Raw genomic sequence first — 15,000 nt, 5'->3', positions numbered from 1 at the left:
CATTAAATTTCTGTAAAAAAAAAAGAAAACAAATTTTTATGAAACATTTTTTGCTATTAAGCCTGAATGTTTTTTGTTTTTTTCTGAACTCTTGAAAATACTTTGTTTTATTTTTTATATATTTTTAGCTACTAAAGTGAATGTTTTTCTTTTTCTTTTTTTCTTTTTTTTTTTTTTTTTTTGAACTCTTAATAATATTTCTGTTATCATTGTATTTTAGCTACTAAAGTTGAAATCGAGCAAGGTAAAGATGAGTTTGCAAATGCCAATCATTCAGACCCAGATTGGGAAGGTTTTGAAGCATTTTCAAGTAGTGGATCAGATGTAAGAATTTTATTTAATTAGTTTTAGATAATTTATTTAATTAGTTTTTCATGTAGTCTTATTTTTAAATAAGTTTTTCTTTGCATTTAGGCAAGAGAGGAGGATGCTGATAATAGTTGGGGTTGGGATGTAGGTGAAAAAAAAAATAATTCTAAATCAAGTTCAATGGAGAATCATTTTAATGCAACAATACAAAACTCAAAGTTGTTTGAAGTTAGCAATCAGTCAGAACAACAATCTCTAGAATTAGACTTGTTTTTGCCAACACAAAAAGATTCTTTTCATTCACAAAATGACATTAGCTTATGTTATGATTCTCAAACTGTAGATTTAAAAACAGAACTAAAAGTAACCAGTTTTAAAGAAAATGCTGCTATGACCAACAATGTAATAAAAGAGAAAAACACCAAAAAAGATTTAGGTAGTGAATTTGATATTCAAGTAGTGAAAAGGGTGGCAGAACCAGATTATTTTGTTGATATGATGCCAAGATTTAAAAATGAATCTATAAAAACTGTCATAATAGATGTTAATCCTTTATCAACTGTCAGTTCAAAGTTTGCAGTTACAGAAGTATCACAAGTATGTTTTTTTCTGCAATTCTTTGACAACTGAAACAGATACAATTAAAATTTTTAGGTTTTCCAAACCTTGTAATAACTTTGAGATTTAACTTAATTATTTGATTTATTTAAAGGATGAAGTAGTTGCTTGGGATGATAATGGATGGGGAAGTGATTAGCTTGAGTAGAAGTGACATTTTGTGCTTCTCTTATCATATCAAGTCAAAATGAATCAAGATTTATTAAAAACAAAGAGACTTGTCTTTTTATAATTTTTGTTGTTCTATTTTTTGTATTCAACGTTGATTTATCTGTAAATAAAAAATTATTTATTTAAATCTTTAAAAGGAAATGTAAGTTAAATTCTTATTTCAAAAAAAACTTAAGAAAAGTTGTTGTTTGTTATTTTCTAGTTATAACTTATTATAAATTTAATGTTAAAACTTCGTAGTAATGTTGTTATTTTTCATCATTTTTAACTTATCTTTATTACTCTATCTTATTTTCTTTCAAATATCATTTATTAAAATTTTATATATAACGGGTGACAACTAAAAAATGAGACTGGATTTAAAAACACATATCTCTTTAAAGAAGTAGGATAAAACAAAAAGGAAAAAATGTTCTAGAAAGTATTTTTATTCTAGTTTTTATATATATAATCAGTTGTTCTCAATTAAACCATTTCTTCTGACTTTATCAACTAGGCCTGGTATAGACTGAGCTAGGCTCCGTATGAGCTCAATATCAATTTTATTAAGGCAATAATTGATTCTAGAACGTAATTTTTTAAGATTTTCTGCATGCCAATTATTCTTGTAGACAAGGCCTTTCAAAATACTCCAAAAATTTTCGATAGGACGACATTCTGGCAAGTTTGCAGGGTTATCCGCTTTCTCAACATAATGCACGTTTTCCTTGTTTAGGTACATGATTACTGTTTTTGCATAGTGAGCTGATGCTAAATCTGGCCAGAATACATATGCACCATCTGAATGATACTTATTGATGAATGGAATAAGTCTCTTCTTAATACATTTGTTTAAATAGATTTTTTGATTTACAGCCAGTCCACTTGGTACAAAATAAGGCCGAGAAATTCCATTTTCAGAAAAAGCAATCCATAGAAGTAATTTCTTTTGAAACTTTTGTTTTGTTTGGTATTTAACTGTAGATGGAGTAGATTTTACATCACTAGTATAAAATATATCATTTCCATTGATACTGGAGTGATTTAACTTGAAATAAGACTCATCAATGATTGGTTTACGATTTTTGAATTTCTGACATAATCGACTGCACTTAGTTCTAGCTGCTGCTTTTTGCTGGTCAGAGCGTTTAGGAATCGTCATTTTTTTTCTTGACTTAATATTTGTTCTTTTTTTTAATGTTTTACTAATGTGTTGCTGAGTACAGTTGAACTTTTTAGCTGCCTGTCGTTGAGAAACTCCGTCTTTATGGTCAAACATGAGTTTGAGCCTTTCAATGTTTGTCCTGGTCATTTTTTTAGCTTTTACTCCACTTCCTTGAACTCTTTGGTACCCAGATTCACTTTCAGCACGTTTAATTATCTTGTAGATAGTACTTTTAGGTATATTCTCAACTTTAAAGTGGTCATAAGTGAACTTTTTACCAGCATTTTTGTAATTTGAATAAAATTCATACACACGTTTTCTAATCTCTTCTTGTTTTGAATTTATTTTTTTATTCATTTTTCTATAAAAACTAAAAATACATAAAATATTTAAAAACTAGAATAAAAATACCTTCTAAAACAGTTTTCCTATTTTTAAAATCTTATTCCTTTGAGAAGATATGTGTCTTTAAATCCAGTCTCGTTTTTTAGTTGTCACCCGTTAGTATCTATTATCTTAATTTTATTATCTATAATTTTATATATAATATTATCTTTAGAATTCTTTTAAATATTATATTTCTTAATTATTTTTATTTAAATAGTTATTTCATTTATATTGTCTTACTATTTATATTTACTTTTTTTAATTGCAATATTCTTCTAAATTAAAATATCTCCAAATAAAAGTTTTATTTTTGTTTGAAGAAATTTTTTGTGGCTTTTTAGCTACAGCGGTTTTATTAATTACAGATCATTATTTAGGGCTGTAGCTGTAATATTTCTGTTTTTACAAATTACCTAGAATTAAGAATTATTTATTCAATATTTATTAAATGATTTTTTACTTCATTTTTTTTTTTTTTTTTAATTTATTTTCATTAAATCTACAAATTTGATTAACTCTTCAAGTTTATCTGTTAATCTTGTTAATAAAATTTAATTAAAAGAGATTTTGAAACAATAAGTGTTACTTATTTAAGAAAAATAAATTGAAAAAGCCACTTTTTATAGGTTTTACAAAAGTGCATAAAATTTGTAATTATTTACATGGATTTAACAAAAAGTGCTAGCTATAAAGAACTAGCGGCATTTTTAAGTGATTTAACAAAAAGCAAGGATGCAAGTGGCATTGTAAGGACTCAAAAATCCACGTAAGAACAATTATTTATGAAAGTTAACTAAGAAAGGTTTTGAAACTAATGTTTGGGTCCTTCAATTGGTTTTGTCTTTTTAGATTCAATTTAGCTTCAATTGGTTTTGTCTTTTTAGATTGCATCAGTATGAGGAGACAAACGAGATGATGCGTCAATTTCTGAACCTCTCAGATTTTACATATAAAAAGCTTTCAGAGAGCTATGCAACACATATTAAAACTCTAAATTGTCTCCAGAAAGATCTGGAATTAACATTCAAGAAAATCAGGTAGCAACATGCAATTTTACCTACATTGTATGAAATAGTTTTGTTCTCTCTTCTGTGCGCCTTAATTGTTATTTCTTTAGGGAATTCAGAAAGAAAACATGTGAATTATTGTTATAAATTTAAGAAATAAAATCTGATCAAAAGATATTCTTTTTTTTTTTCAGGGTGTTAAAGGGAAAACTTATGGAGTCATATCCTGAAGCATTTAAAGGTAGTTTTTATCTAAGAGTTCTGATGTTAAAAAAAAAAAAGCTTTCTTCTTTTTTGGGGGTTTATTTGTAACAAATTTTATTTTGCATTTTTTGTTACATTCGTGTGAACTTTTTCTATTGGTTTACTTGTTTATCAAAGACTTAATTTGACTCTAATTAATATGTGCAGCGACTGCTGATGCTATCAGAGAACTTCAGCTGCGTTATGAAATGGAGGATGAACAAAAATTCCGCTCAAAAATGGATTTGGATCCCAGAAAATGTAAAACCATAGAAGCAAAACAGGATGCTATAAAAGATGGCAGTTATAAAGTTAGTCATGTGATAGATTCAGATGATCCAAGTGTTTTAGATACCGGCCTCAATAATTTCATGCTATGTCATGAACCTGATAATGCCGAGATGAGAGAGTCACTTGATTTTTTAAATCTTGAAGATTCAACGCTAAATTATAGTAATAATTTATCGGAGAATACGATTTCGAATGATCAAAGTAAATGCGCTTCTGAAATTTGATTTAATGATGATGAATAATGATGATCCTAATCAACATTTCCCATCTATTAATGAGTTGAATATCAATCCATTTTAAGGTAATGAAAATGTGGTTAGTTTAGAATTGCCTTGAAAATATGTTCATTTTTAATAATTGTTACAGCAAATGTAGATAGTACAAAATGGTGCACATATACATTATAGAGTCATAAGTACTGTTAGAATTTAGTTTTATACACTCTCAATTTATTCGAGTTTTTTTTTTAATATATTTAAACACACATGACAAAAATAGGTTTTGAGTTTTAGGTCAGAGTTCCCCAAATATTTTTATGGTACTTTTATCAGTGACTCTTCAGGATACTGAATCTAGAAGCTTAAAAATCAAAAGGTAGCCGTTTTTGAAAAAAATGATTTCAAACTTTTGTATATTATTTTATAAAAGGGGAGGGGACGAGAGTTGTAAAGTTAAAGTTTTCCTTATAAAAAGTCAATATTAACACTTTCTAATGATGTTAAAGTTAATCCAGTATTGCAGGCAATTAAATTTTGATCATCTTAAGATGTTAATTTTCCTATAGAATTGTTGATGGAAGCATTCTTTACTTTATATAGTAATTTATTTGTTTAATATAATAATAGAATGTTTCAAACCCTAGTTATTGTTTCGTTATTGTTAATATTAAATATAAATTACTTTATTAGAAAAATGCCTAATATATTATCTAACAAAACAGTAAACAGCAAAGAAAAACGAGACCATTTATTGAATCAGAAAATTATTTGTTGCTGTTGTTTGAAGAAATGCTTAAAATGTATTCCAGTCACGCAGTTATTAGAGGCTTATATAAGAATGTATGTAAAACCTGAATATTCAATATCTGTGTACAGTTATCCAACAGGTATATTCCATATTATGATTAACTAATGCAATTATTTTATTAAAATATACTTTCTGAAAATAATCATTATTTAAAAATTAATTTACTTTATGTAGGCATTTGTCCAACATGCAAAAAGTATGTAAACTTACTGAAAGGAAGTAAAGACATACCAAATGCAGTTAAAACTCGATGGCAATCTTCCCAATTATCTAGATGTGTAAGCACTAGAAATTGTGAAACATGCACAGTTTGTTCAATAGCTAGATCCAGATTTCCACATATGAAAAAAACAAAGAAATTTGTAAGTTCGAATACGATGTGTAACGTTTGCTTATGTGCATTAAAAAGAGAGGAATTCGACATCAATGTAATGAAATGAACGTGTATACAAATCTTTCTGCTAAGTTAGTTAATGCTTCAAAAAAAGTTCAGAAAAAAGTCACTTCAAATGTTTTGAGATCGATTATTAAAAAAAAGAAACTTAAGCATGGAATCCAGACACATCTAAATACTGGTAATTTGTTTATTAGATTTATTAGTGTTTTTGAATTGATTAAATCATCTAAAGTATTTTATTATTCAGGTGGGTTGCCATTACCTATAACTATTGGTGTTCCGCAATTAGTTATTAGGAAAGTCAAATTTGAAGAAACTGAAAAAATGATTATTCGACTTGGACTTAGTCAATTCAAATCACGCATCCTTCTGAAATCCTTAAGGAAAAGTGGAATTCAATTTGAGGCGAATCTTGAAAAAAAACTTTGCAAAAAAAGTAAACTCCTATCTGAATTTTATGATGTGAAGAAAATTTTTGCAGAAGAAAAAAAAAAAAGTTGTCAACCGATGTGTCAAGAGACCTTGTTTATGTTTTTCAATTAACCAAGCTGCTTAACTTTGTAATGACTTCCAGAAAGCAAAACCCTTTCCAAACATTATTACGAATTGGAATTGATTCAGGTAAAAACGTTATTAGATGAAGAAATATTATACAACTTATATATAATATAGAACTTAATAATATATATATAAAAAAAATTACCTAATAATTATAATATATATAAAAAAATTACCTTAAGTGATCCACCTCCTACAAAATATTAATTTTAATTTTTTAAATTAAAATTAATATTTTGTAGGAGGTGGATCACTTAAGGTAATTTGTAACCTCTTTGATTCAGAAAAAGAACGATGCGAAGATCAAAGTTCTCATGGAACATACTCTGGAATTAACCATTCCATAGTTCTTGCATATTGTGAAAACTTGCAGGAGACACACAAAAATTTAGCCATTTTATTAGATCTTCTAAAGCTAGAAGATTGTAAATATGTTCTTGCAGCTGATTTGAAAATAATTAATATTCTTCTTGGAATTTCAGTAAGTTATGATTTAAAATTTAATTTATTATGTAACTTTTAATTAGTTAATTAGGATTTTTCAAAAAACATAAAAAAATTTAGTCTCATGGCGGTATGTATGCTTGTGCTTGGTGTGAAGGAGAACGTGAACTTTTTGGTGGGTTGACAAGAACATTTTTATCATTGGATCTATGGCATCAGAGGTACATGGAAGCTGGTTATCGAAGTTCTGAAATGAAAGATTATAAGTTGTAAATGTTAATTATTATTTAATTTAAAAATTTAAAAATCTTTTTATTAAATAAAAAAATATTTTTTTTAAAACTGGTAATCAAATTAATAAACTTTGATAGAATGTGGTGAATGTATGTCTAATAAAGGAGAGAAACAAGTCAAAACTAGTTCTTGAAGTAATTCCTTTGCCGGAGCTTCATATGTTAATGGGATTTGTAAATCATATATCAACTTATATAATTTTTTATTGGCCTGAATACAAAGACTGGGTCAACTCACTTGGATGTATTAGAAGAGGATACCATGGGGGAACATATGAAGGCAATACATGTAGGATTATTCTTAAAAACTGTGACCAGCTTTCACTAAGGCTACTAATTGAACTCTTACCACTTCTATGTTCAATGAGAAAATTTGAGAAATTAGTTCAAGGAACCTTCGGAAGTTATCTTAACCCATGTTATCCTCAACTAATAACTGACTTTGTTTGTTCCTACAAAGCCACACAAGAGTACTGTTCAAAGGTACAGTTAAATATAATGAACTTGCTTTAAATTGGCTTTGTATTAATATACTATTATTATTATCTATCTTATAGAATATTTTATTAGTTTCTAGGAAAGAAACTTACTGTGACCTGGAAAATACATATAATCTCAGCTCACTTGCAACAATTTATTGAACTTACTGGTCATTCTCTTGGATGATACAATGAACAGGCATCTGAATAGGCTCATTCAAAAATGAAGCCAATAATCGAACGATTCAATGTTTCACAACAAACTCAAAGCACTCTCTTAGAAGCAGAAGAATTGTTGAATCGTTCAGCAGTACTAATTTATAGATTAAAAAATTCAGATATTTTGATATATGTTTATAAATTTAAAACATTGGATACAAATATTTTTTTTAATTGTTAGCTAACAGTATAAAAAAATCTTAGTTTTTTCTAACATTTGCATTTTGTAATATGAATAGTTAATCAGGTATATGAGTTAATATGGATAATAAGAATTGTCTTTTTAAAAGAATTTGACATTTTTTCTCTTCAAAAAAAAATTCCGCTCCATTTCAAGGCCAATACAACTTTTTTAATGTTTGAGATAACTAACTTTGAGATAAATTTTAGATAACTAAAAATTATCATCTTAAGATGATCAAAATTTAATTGCCTGCAATACTGGATTAACTTTAACATCATTAGAAAGTGTTAATATTGACTTTTTATAAGGAAAACCTTAACTTTACAACTCTCGTCCCCTCCCCTTTTATAAAATAATATACAAAAGTTTGAAATCGTTTTTTTTCAAAAACGGCTACCTTTTGATTTTTAAGCTTCTAGATTCAGTATCCTGAAGAGTCACTGATAAAAGTACCATAAAAATATTTGGGGAACTCTGACCTAAAACTTAAAACCTATTTTTGTCATGTGTGTAAAATTCATAAAAAGTTTCTTAAAGCCTTTAAATGTTTCGTTATGCAAGTTATCAAAATTACCTGGTCAGTTAAGAATTATATTTGATAAAAAAAAAACCCAACTGAGTTAATCAGTTGGGTTTTTTGTTTCGTTTTAAGTTTTTCTAACGTGTTAATCAGCTGGGTTTTATGTTCGATAGATGAACTTAAGTAAAAGGAAATTGTTGAATAGAAGCATTTTTACGTAGTTATAACTTTAATTCTTTATCAAGCGCAGAGGAAATTCACTTTTGAAAATTAATCGAGATATTTGGTTTACGAGCTTTTAAGTTGACATGTATTTAACATTTAAAATCAGATGATAAAGTATTTATCTTGTAACTTCTTCCTTGCTATCTCATTTTTTTCCGAATAATCTTATTAACTTTCGAAGAGCAGATTCATTTTCCTTCGGTTCTAAATAAAGCGTTACATCAATTACAAAAAAGCAGAGAATTTCCGGATGTATCTAAGATCTGTACTTTACTTGTTGAAATATTTTCAAATGTTAGTGTCTCAAATACTTTAACTTACCAGGCACGCAGATTTGATCAATGCACATGAGACCATAGTTACATTGCGCATCTTCAAGATGACCACAATATTCTCCATTTGTTCTTGCGCATTTTACGCAGCAATCACATTGATCGGTGTAAGATTTACCTAATACATAGTGCTTTTTAATATTTTCTAATGGAGGTTGAAATTGTAAAGAATATGCTGTAACTATATTTTCATTTGTTTCCAGGTTAAAATACAAATATCTGTGTTTAAATTTATTTTATATTTTTACAACTTTTAATTTCTCAAAAGTGTTATATTTTTGTTTAAAATTTCTTTTACATAATTAGCAATTACAGAAAAGTAAAACAGTAATATTTTTGCAAAAAAAGTATCGAAAAAATACTTTTAACAGAAATACCTGTGCAAGCAACCGGAGGACATTTATTCTTATCACAGACACATTTTTTGTTTTTTGTTGTTCCAAATACCCACCCAATCATCATCATACGCCAAAAAAGAAAGCCTCCATTTGCTAAACCCATTTTGTAAGAAATATCCCGAAAAGTTAGCTTTTCTGCAAAAAATAATTTATGCTACTTCTAAATACTTTTGTTTATCCTAAACTGAATTCGTAAAAACCAATGTAATAACAGGGGTTTTATTCATAAATGTTTTTTTGATATCGCGTTTGTTAGAAATCCAGTTCTAGGTATTAATTCAATCAATTTAATGTTAAATTAATTCATTCAATAAATTTAAAATTAAATTGATTGAATTGCAGGTGCAACAACTTTGTTTGCTAGGATTTTTTATTGTTTTATTTCTAAAAAATCTGTGTTTTTGAAAAGCAAAATGAAAACAAGGGGAACATTGCAGAACTAACAATACATAAACAATCAGCTGAGAGGCAAGTACAAGAAGGAATGAAAAATTCATGTTCCTTTTTATTACCAACATGTGAATCTGTGATATTTTTTTTATTTTCTTAATGTAACTATTTCTATGATTTGAATGTCAATATATCGCATATGGAGTAATTTTCAGACTTTCGTTACCCATTCCACTATTTCCTCTTTTGCCACATCTCACCGTAAACACAGTTAATTTTCCTGAGCTAAGTCTACTTGATGTAAATTCGCATTTGCCATTAAAATATAATCATCGCGCTATAACAATACATATTCAATACACTAAAAATTGCACCTAAAAATTGCACAAATCTTCAGAAAAAAATGTTTGAAATAGTTAAATGCAGCTGAAAGGAACATGCATCGAGAACCTGTTCGTCTGATCGTTCGTTTTATGATCATTCTTCAGCCAACCATAACTTTTATGTTTCTCTTGGAGTTTCGAACTTTTAATCGCACTGATGCTTCCTTTAGTGAAGATACTATCACATAACTTTATTTACAGAAAATGTAAGAAAACAATTAACTCCTATCTCAATGTATTTAGAACCTTATATTGCAAAATTTGATTGAAACTCCTCAAATTTGTATTGTCACTAACGTTAACCATTTCTTTATGTTAGAAAATGCGCTGACGAAATTTTCTTTACCAAAGTGTAAAAAAGGTGATTTGCATGATTGTGGAAGTTTGAGCAACGTAACTTAAGTCATTTTTTTACGCTACTGAATTTTATTGTATTTCTCTAACTAAACAAGTAACCCTATTGATAGTAAACAGTTTTTGTTTTAATGAAGACACTTTTGTGCTGAAAAATCTTTCAAAAATTCGTTATAGTTTGTTTAATAGAAAAGAAGCCTTTAGTTTTTCTTTTCAAATATATTCTCCTTTTCTTCTTTTCCTTGTTCAAATTTAATAATTTAATCAAAAGAAGTAACTTGTATCTTCTATAACTCGCTCTATTATGTGCAATAAGATCTATAAACTTATCTTAAGTTAACACTAATTCGTAATCTAGTTGGAATGTGAGATGGATATAACGAACTGGACAACCAAATATATTACAACTGTTTGAGACAATTAAATATTTATTCAAAACTATGTAAAAAGTTTATATAGAATGAAAAGACCTGCGAAGAAATATGCTAAGTTAATTCAATTTCAAGTTAAAGCTGATCAGAGCAGTATGCAATTTGTTTCTAGTAAGTCTCTTGCGTTAACAATAATGATATACTGAAAAAAATGACTGAATATTTACAAACAAAGAAACAAAAAATAAAAAAAAGACAGAGTAGCATCGAATGACCCATCTTTTAATTAATAACTGAGTTTTTAGATTGTAGTTATGCTCAAACCATGGCTTACGAATAAACCAAAAGCGGTTGAAACAAAAATGTTGCAACCGTTTTTGATTAATATTTTGATTGCTAACAGCGTTTTACTTAATCTTACTTTTCAAACAGTTTTTTATCTGATGGATTATGAGTTATTAAAATCATTTGTTCTTAGATTCATGAAATTTAAAATTTAAGCAAGTTTTTTTTTTTATTCTTATTAGAAGAAATTTTTTAGTTAAAAAAAATTAAAGCAGAGCTTCATTTTTAAATCAAAAAATTAAAATTTCACAATACCTGAAAACTATTATGAAATCTTTGCATGTTATTAAAAAATTGTGCTCTTAAGTTTTTGAAAACTTCAAATTTTAAACCACAATTGTGTTAAGTTAGTGACCAGCTTTCTTAGTGTAATTAAAGAGCCATTCTTAGACACAGATTTTTATGTGAACTTTAGACTCGATTCAGAGGCGTATTAGTAGTGCGTTTGCATTTTAATGGCTTTTCTTGAGAAACAGCTGATCAGCTGTTGCTAAATTAAGATATAGTTATTGCGATATAATTAGGTATTACAGAGAAAGCTGAATTACAGAGCTGGTATGTTTTTTGATTATACTTAAGATTTTGATGCATCTCATAAACAACTCTTCAAATATGTTTTGAAAACTTTTTATTAGTTATTGCATTGAAAAATTTTATTATAACAAACGTTGCATCGTTCGGTAGTCAATAAATAGGACGCTGCGTTGCAAAGAAATTCGGCGATTTTTTTGCAATATTCTTTAATTTTACAAATTATTTAGTGGGTTAAAAAAAGAAAAAGTGTTGCAGTTATCTTATAGTAAGGGTTTCGTTGTGTGAGCTTCGTTGAGAAGGGTTTCGTATTTTTGTCTAATTTAGCTTTCCATTCTTTACTAAAACGTTTAGTGCTAAATATTAGTGTTCAAAAAAATATACATTTAAATTCAAAGTTTTTTTTAAATCAGCGGAATTATGAATGTTAATGCTCAAAGAATGAACTTATGGCATTTACTAGCATCTTAAGCCTCCACATGATCTATTTTTAAACTGTGTTGACTAAGCTTCTTAAAATTTGTGCAGTTATATAATAATATCTTACAGAATATGGCGTTAATTTTTACATAGGTTAAGTGTGTAGTTGAGGAATATTTAGTAGCTAGTTAATATTCAAAGAACGTAGAATCTAATTCTATTCTGCAATTCCGTAAAATAAAATCTGTTACAAAAGGTAAACCTCAATCTACGCCCGATTTTGACATTTAATGTATAAAAACGTATTTTCATTTAATGTATTAACAAAACGTTTTCTCAAAAACCATTTTTTCCGCAACTAAAAAATAATACTTTACCATTTTATAAAATCTTTATATTTAAAATTTTTATTTATTTTCAAATCAGAAAAAGTTATAAACAAGAAATACAAATTAATGATAGAGTAATTGGGGGATTATTTGAGTTAATTGGTAAATATGTAAGTTCTCGGCGACAAACACCAGTCTTTTGCGAGTTTCCTATAACAGTATAACTTATACTATATTATCTTAACTTATACTATTATGTACTAGATTATCTTGTAATACTTTAATGTCAGAAATTTTTTTGTGATGGATTTCGCGGATAGGTCCGTGAAAATAAATTCTCGCTGAAGAAACTTTTGCCTTGGACCACGAAAATAAAAACCCATTAAAAATTTTTTCTTTCTGTGATAATATATTCGTTTTAGATTTAAAATTTAAATTTAGCGGTTAACTTGATTTAAGAAAATTTCTGACATAAAGTAATGCAGTTGTAAAACAACATATTATGTAGTTATAAAACAAAAAAAAAAATCTCATGCTAATTCATAGATTTCCCTAAAAATTTGACTAAAAAGAAGACTGATTAACAAGGTTTAGAAACCTCATTCTTTGAAAGGCTATTAATCCCTTTGAAGAACATTTCACTTTAGTTTTTTTTGCTACACTATTTTTGGAATTGAAGAAACTCACACTGTTATTTAATTTCTATAAATCCACTACTAAGAAATATAATCACCATGTTGAACTTCGTGTCAATTAAAAAACTAACAGTCTACTAACATGTAGTAATAGGAAACAGTTAAGTTTGAAATCAAAATCGCATCCTAAGTATAAAAAAAAAGAAGTTAATTTTCATCATTTTTTCAAATCATGTATTTTACAATAAAGACAACAACGTAGATAATATTAAAATTTGACTCTTCTTTTGTTAAAATCGACAATGACTTTTTTTTAAAGATTTTCTCAAAGCTTAATATGTTCTTTGCTAACTTTGCATCTTTTCCAAGTAGGTTTAAATTTAGTATGCACTGGCTCACAAGCCTGTTCTACAAAATTTCCCAGCCCTACGTTATAATTTGTTACAAATGGAACAATATGGCTCACAATAATATGTAATTTCCATATTTTTGACAAGGTTAATCCCTATATGCTTGCATTATGGATTCGTTTTGTAGGAATTTAAAAGTATCAGTAAAATTATTGATAGACGTTTCAAATTCTGATTTCAAATCTTTTCCAAAAGCTGCATCTTTTACTGATTTAAAAGCTTTCAGTTAATTACAGTTAATATCAGATGTTAGTATATTGGGATTTTCTTTATCACATGTTGTCTAATGCCATGGTTTTCTCAAAAAATAGCATAATGACAAGACAACCAAGTTTTAAAAGCAGAGGAACAATAACAATAATGTAACAACTTAATATGATAGTTTACTCTCTCTAACTTAAGTTATGAAATATTTAATCCTAAACTTCAGTTAGGTTCAGAAATGTCCTTAACTGTAACTAAATTTTGAATATGCTGAACTTCGTTATCTTGATGCTTTGAAGAACAAGAATGCAGTTTCTCAGGACCAAACACATTACATGAAACCTTCAGGAAATCTCCTCCATCCATAAATATATTCAAAAACCCAATTGGTGACCCTTTTTCCATTTTAGTCTTGATAATATTTGAAGCCAGCCGTTCTGCCTATAAAGTATCAATGCCAAAGGCTAAATCAGTAAGGTTTACAATTGTCTGACTTTTACAGCAATTATGAGGTCTTCCAGCACCTAAGAAAAATAATTTGATGAGAAGTTATAAAAATAAAAATTAATTCAAATACAAAGTAAGAACAATCATAATCAAATCATTAAAGATGATCTGTTTCTTTTCTTAGATTGTTCAAAGCATTGTATTTAAAGATATATGAGATATATGAATCATTTTGCTACGTAAGAAAGTTTTGTTTTAAAAAAAAGTATACTAAAAAATTTATAAGTTATAAGAGTAAACTGAAGGTTATTAACTCAATACATTTTCTGTTGCAAATAATGTTTACAACTACATGCATACAAACCAACATACATACACACATGCATGCATGCATACATACATACATACATACACACATACATACATACATACATACATACATACATACATACATACATACATACATACATACATACATACATACATACATACATACATACATACATACATACATACATACATACATACATACATACATACATACATACATACATACATACATACATACATACATACATACATACATACATACATACATAATGAGGATTCTTTATAGCTATTTTGATACCTTTGGTGCTTTTGATAGCTAAGAATTTCTTGCAGTACTTTTGTCTGAGTCAAGTAAGTAAAGGTTTATTTGACATGTAGAGCAAATCGTTGTAGAATATGCTTCTATGTTAGGATCATATTTGTAATTAGCAAAAGCATTTAATTTTTTAATGATAGGTTCAAAAACTGTTACTAACTTCATTGATCTTGCTCTTTTATTTCCCAGACAAACGCAGCAAACACTGAACCTTATTGCCATTTTCTGTAAACTTTATGTGCTTTGGGTAAAACTGGGTAGTTCCCAGGGATTTCTCAGGCCATTTTGCT

At 27.7% G+C, this 15,000-nt stretch overlaps 4 protein-coding genes, 2 long non-coding RNA genes and 1 pseudogene across 14 annotated transcripts in view; 4 read left to right on the top strand and 3 right to left on the bottom strand.

Annotated features, from left to right (window-relative positions):
- The window catches only part of LOC145181712 (protein-associating with the carboxyl-terminal domain of ezrin-like), a 14,219-nt gene extending 12,941 nt beyond the window's left edge, over window positions 1–1,278 (top strand). For all 6 annotated transcript variants that reach the window (XM_090071742.1, XM_090071740.1, XM_090071741.1 and 3 more), the window contains 3 exons: window positions 221–324; window positions 415–906; window positions 1,022–1,278. In XM_090071742.1, coding sequence (XP_089927868.1) covers window positions 221–324; window positions 415–906; window positions 1,022–1,066 — 641 coding nt within the window. In that variant the 3' untranslated portion in view covers window positions 1,067–1,278. The remainder of the gene's footprint in view (window positions 1–220; window positions 325–414; window positions 907–1,021) is intronic.
- LOC149879026 (uncharacterized) overlaps window positions 1–15,000 on the bottom strand; it is a 106,772-nt gene that overhangs the window by 57,638 nt on the left and 34,134 nt on the right. The window lies entirely within an intron of this gene.
- LOC145181715 (uncharacterized) lies at window positions 3,221–4,430 on the top strand. The gene is made up of 4 exons (XM_080056864.2): window positions 3,221–3,395; window positions 3,514–3,666; window positions 3,831–3,877; window positions 4,048–4,430. Exons 1-4 carry the CDS (start codon window positions 3,292–3,294, stop codon window positions 4,392–4,394), a joined length of 651 nt encoding a protein of 216 aa, XP_079912990.2. The 5' UTR covers window positions 3,221–3,291; the 3' UTR covers window positions 4,395–4,430.
- LOC145189034 (uncharacterized) lies at window positions 4,906–7,830 on the top strand (annotated as a pseudogene). The gene is made up of 7 exons (XR_016446880.1): window positions 4,906–5,275; window positions 5,371–5,771; window positions 5,883–6,214; window positions 6,394–6,632; window positions 6,716–6,860; window positions 6,965–7,371; window positions 7,459–7,830. The product of XR_016446880.1 is annotated as an uncharacterized LOC145189034 (transcript).
- Window positions 8,564–9,478, bottom strand: LOC149879030 (uncharacterized). The gene is made up of 3 exons (XM_090071592.1): window positions 9,225–9,478; window positions 8,837–8,965; window positions 8,564–8,719 (listed from the first exon to the last, which is right to left on the bottom strand). Exons 1-3 carry the CDS (start codon window positions 9,346–9,348, stop codon window positions 8,661–8,663), a joined length of 312 nt encoding a protein of 103 aa, XP_089927718.1. The 5' UTR covers window positions 9,349–9,478; the 3' UTR covers window positions 8,564–8,660.
- LOC145180874 (very long chain fatty acid elongase AAEL008004-like) overlaps window positions 10,716–15,000 on the top strand; it is a 7,610-nt gene continuing 3,325 nt past the window's right edge. Inside the window, exon 1 of one of the 3 annotated variants that reach the window (XM_090071590.1) lies at window positions 10,716–10,914. The gene's annotated coding sequence lies outside the window, so the exon portion shown is untranslated. Of the gene's footprint in view, window positions 10,915–11,473; window positions 11,644–12,148; window positions 12,296–15,000 lie in introns of those variants that run through there. The other 2 variants (XM_090071588.1, XM_090071589.1) reach the window with 2 other exon arrangements.
- The window catches only part of LOC149879029 (uncharacterized), a 5,870-nt gene continuing 4,646 nt past the window's right edge, over window positions 13,777–15,000 (bottom strand). Inside the window, exon 2 of the long non-coding RNA XR_016446879.1 lies at window positions 13,777–14,141. This is a non-coding gene — a long non-coding RNA (uncharacterized LOC149879029). The remainder of the gene's footprint in view (window positions 14,142–15,000) is intronic.

This window comes from Hydra viridissima, unplaced genomic scaffold (genome assembly GCF_058129835.1).
Source record: "Hydra viridissima isolate aposymbiotic clone 2 unplaced genomic scaffold, HvirCarnegie_v1 scaffold_14, whole genome shotgun sequence".
Taxonomy (NCBI): domain Eukaryota; kingdom Metazoa; phylum Cnidaria; class Hydrozoa; order Anthoathecata; family Hydridae; genus Hydra; species Hydra viridissima.
The sequence above is the reverse complement of the archived record's forward strand: the minus strand, read 5'-3'. Positions and strand labels throughout refer to the sequence as shown.

What these genes read in the sequence shown, in the direction of transcription:
- LOC145181715 (XM_080056864.2), top strand. Translation starts at nt 3,292, where the DNA reads ATGGATTTAACAAAAAGTGCTAGCTATAAAGAACTAGCGGCATTTTTA. An exon ending in GTAAGGACTCAAAAATCCAC is followed by an intron (nt 3,396 to 3,513) that starts GTAAGAACAATT and finishes TTGTCTTTTTAG; the next exon opens with ATTGCATCAGTATGAGGAGA. An exon ending in TTAACATTCAAGAAAATCAG is followed by an intron (nt 3,667 to 3,830) that starts GTAGCAACATGC and finishes TTTTTTTTTCAG; the next exon opens with GGTGTTAAAGGGAAAACTTA.
- LOC149879030 (XM_090071592.1), bottom strand. Translation starts at nt 9,348, where the DNA reads ATGGGTTTAGCAAATGGAGGCTTTCTTTTTTGGCGTATGATGATGATT. An exon ending in TCCTCCGGTTGCTTGCACAG is followed by an intron (nt 8,966 to 9,224) that starts GTATTTCTGTTA and finishes ACTATGTATTAG; the next exon opens with GTAAATCTTACACCGATCAA. An exon ending in TGATCAAATCTGCGTGCCTG is followed by an intron (nt 8,720 to 8,836) that starts GTAAGTTAAAGT and finishes CGCTTTATTTAG; the next exon opens with AACCGAAGGAAAATGAATCT.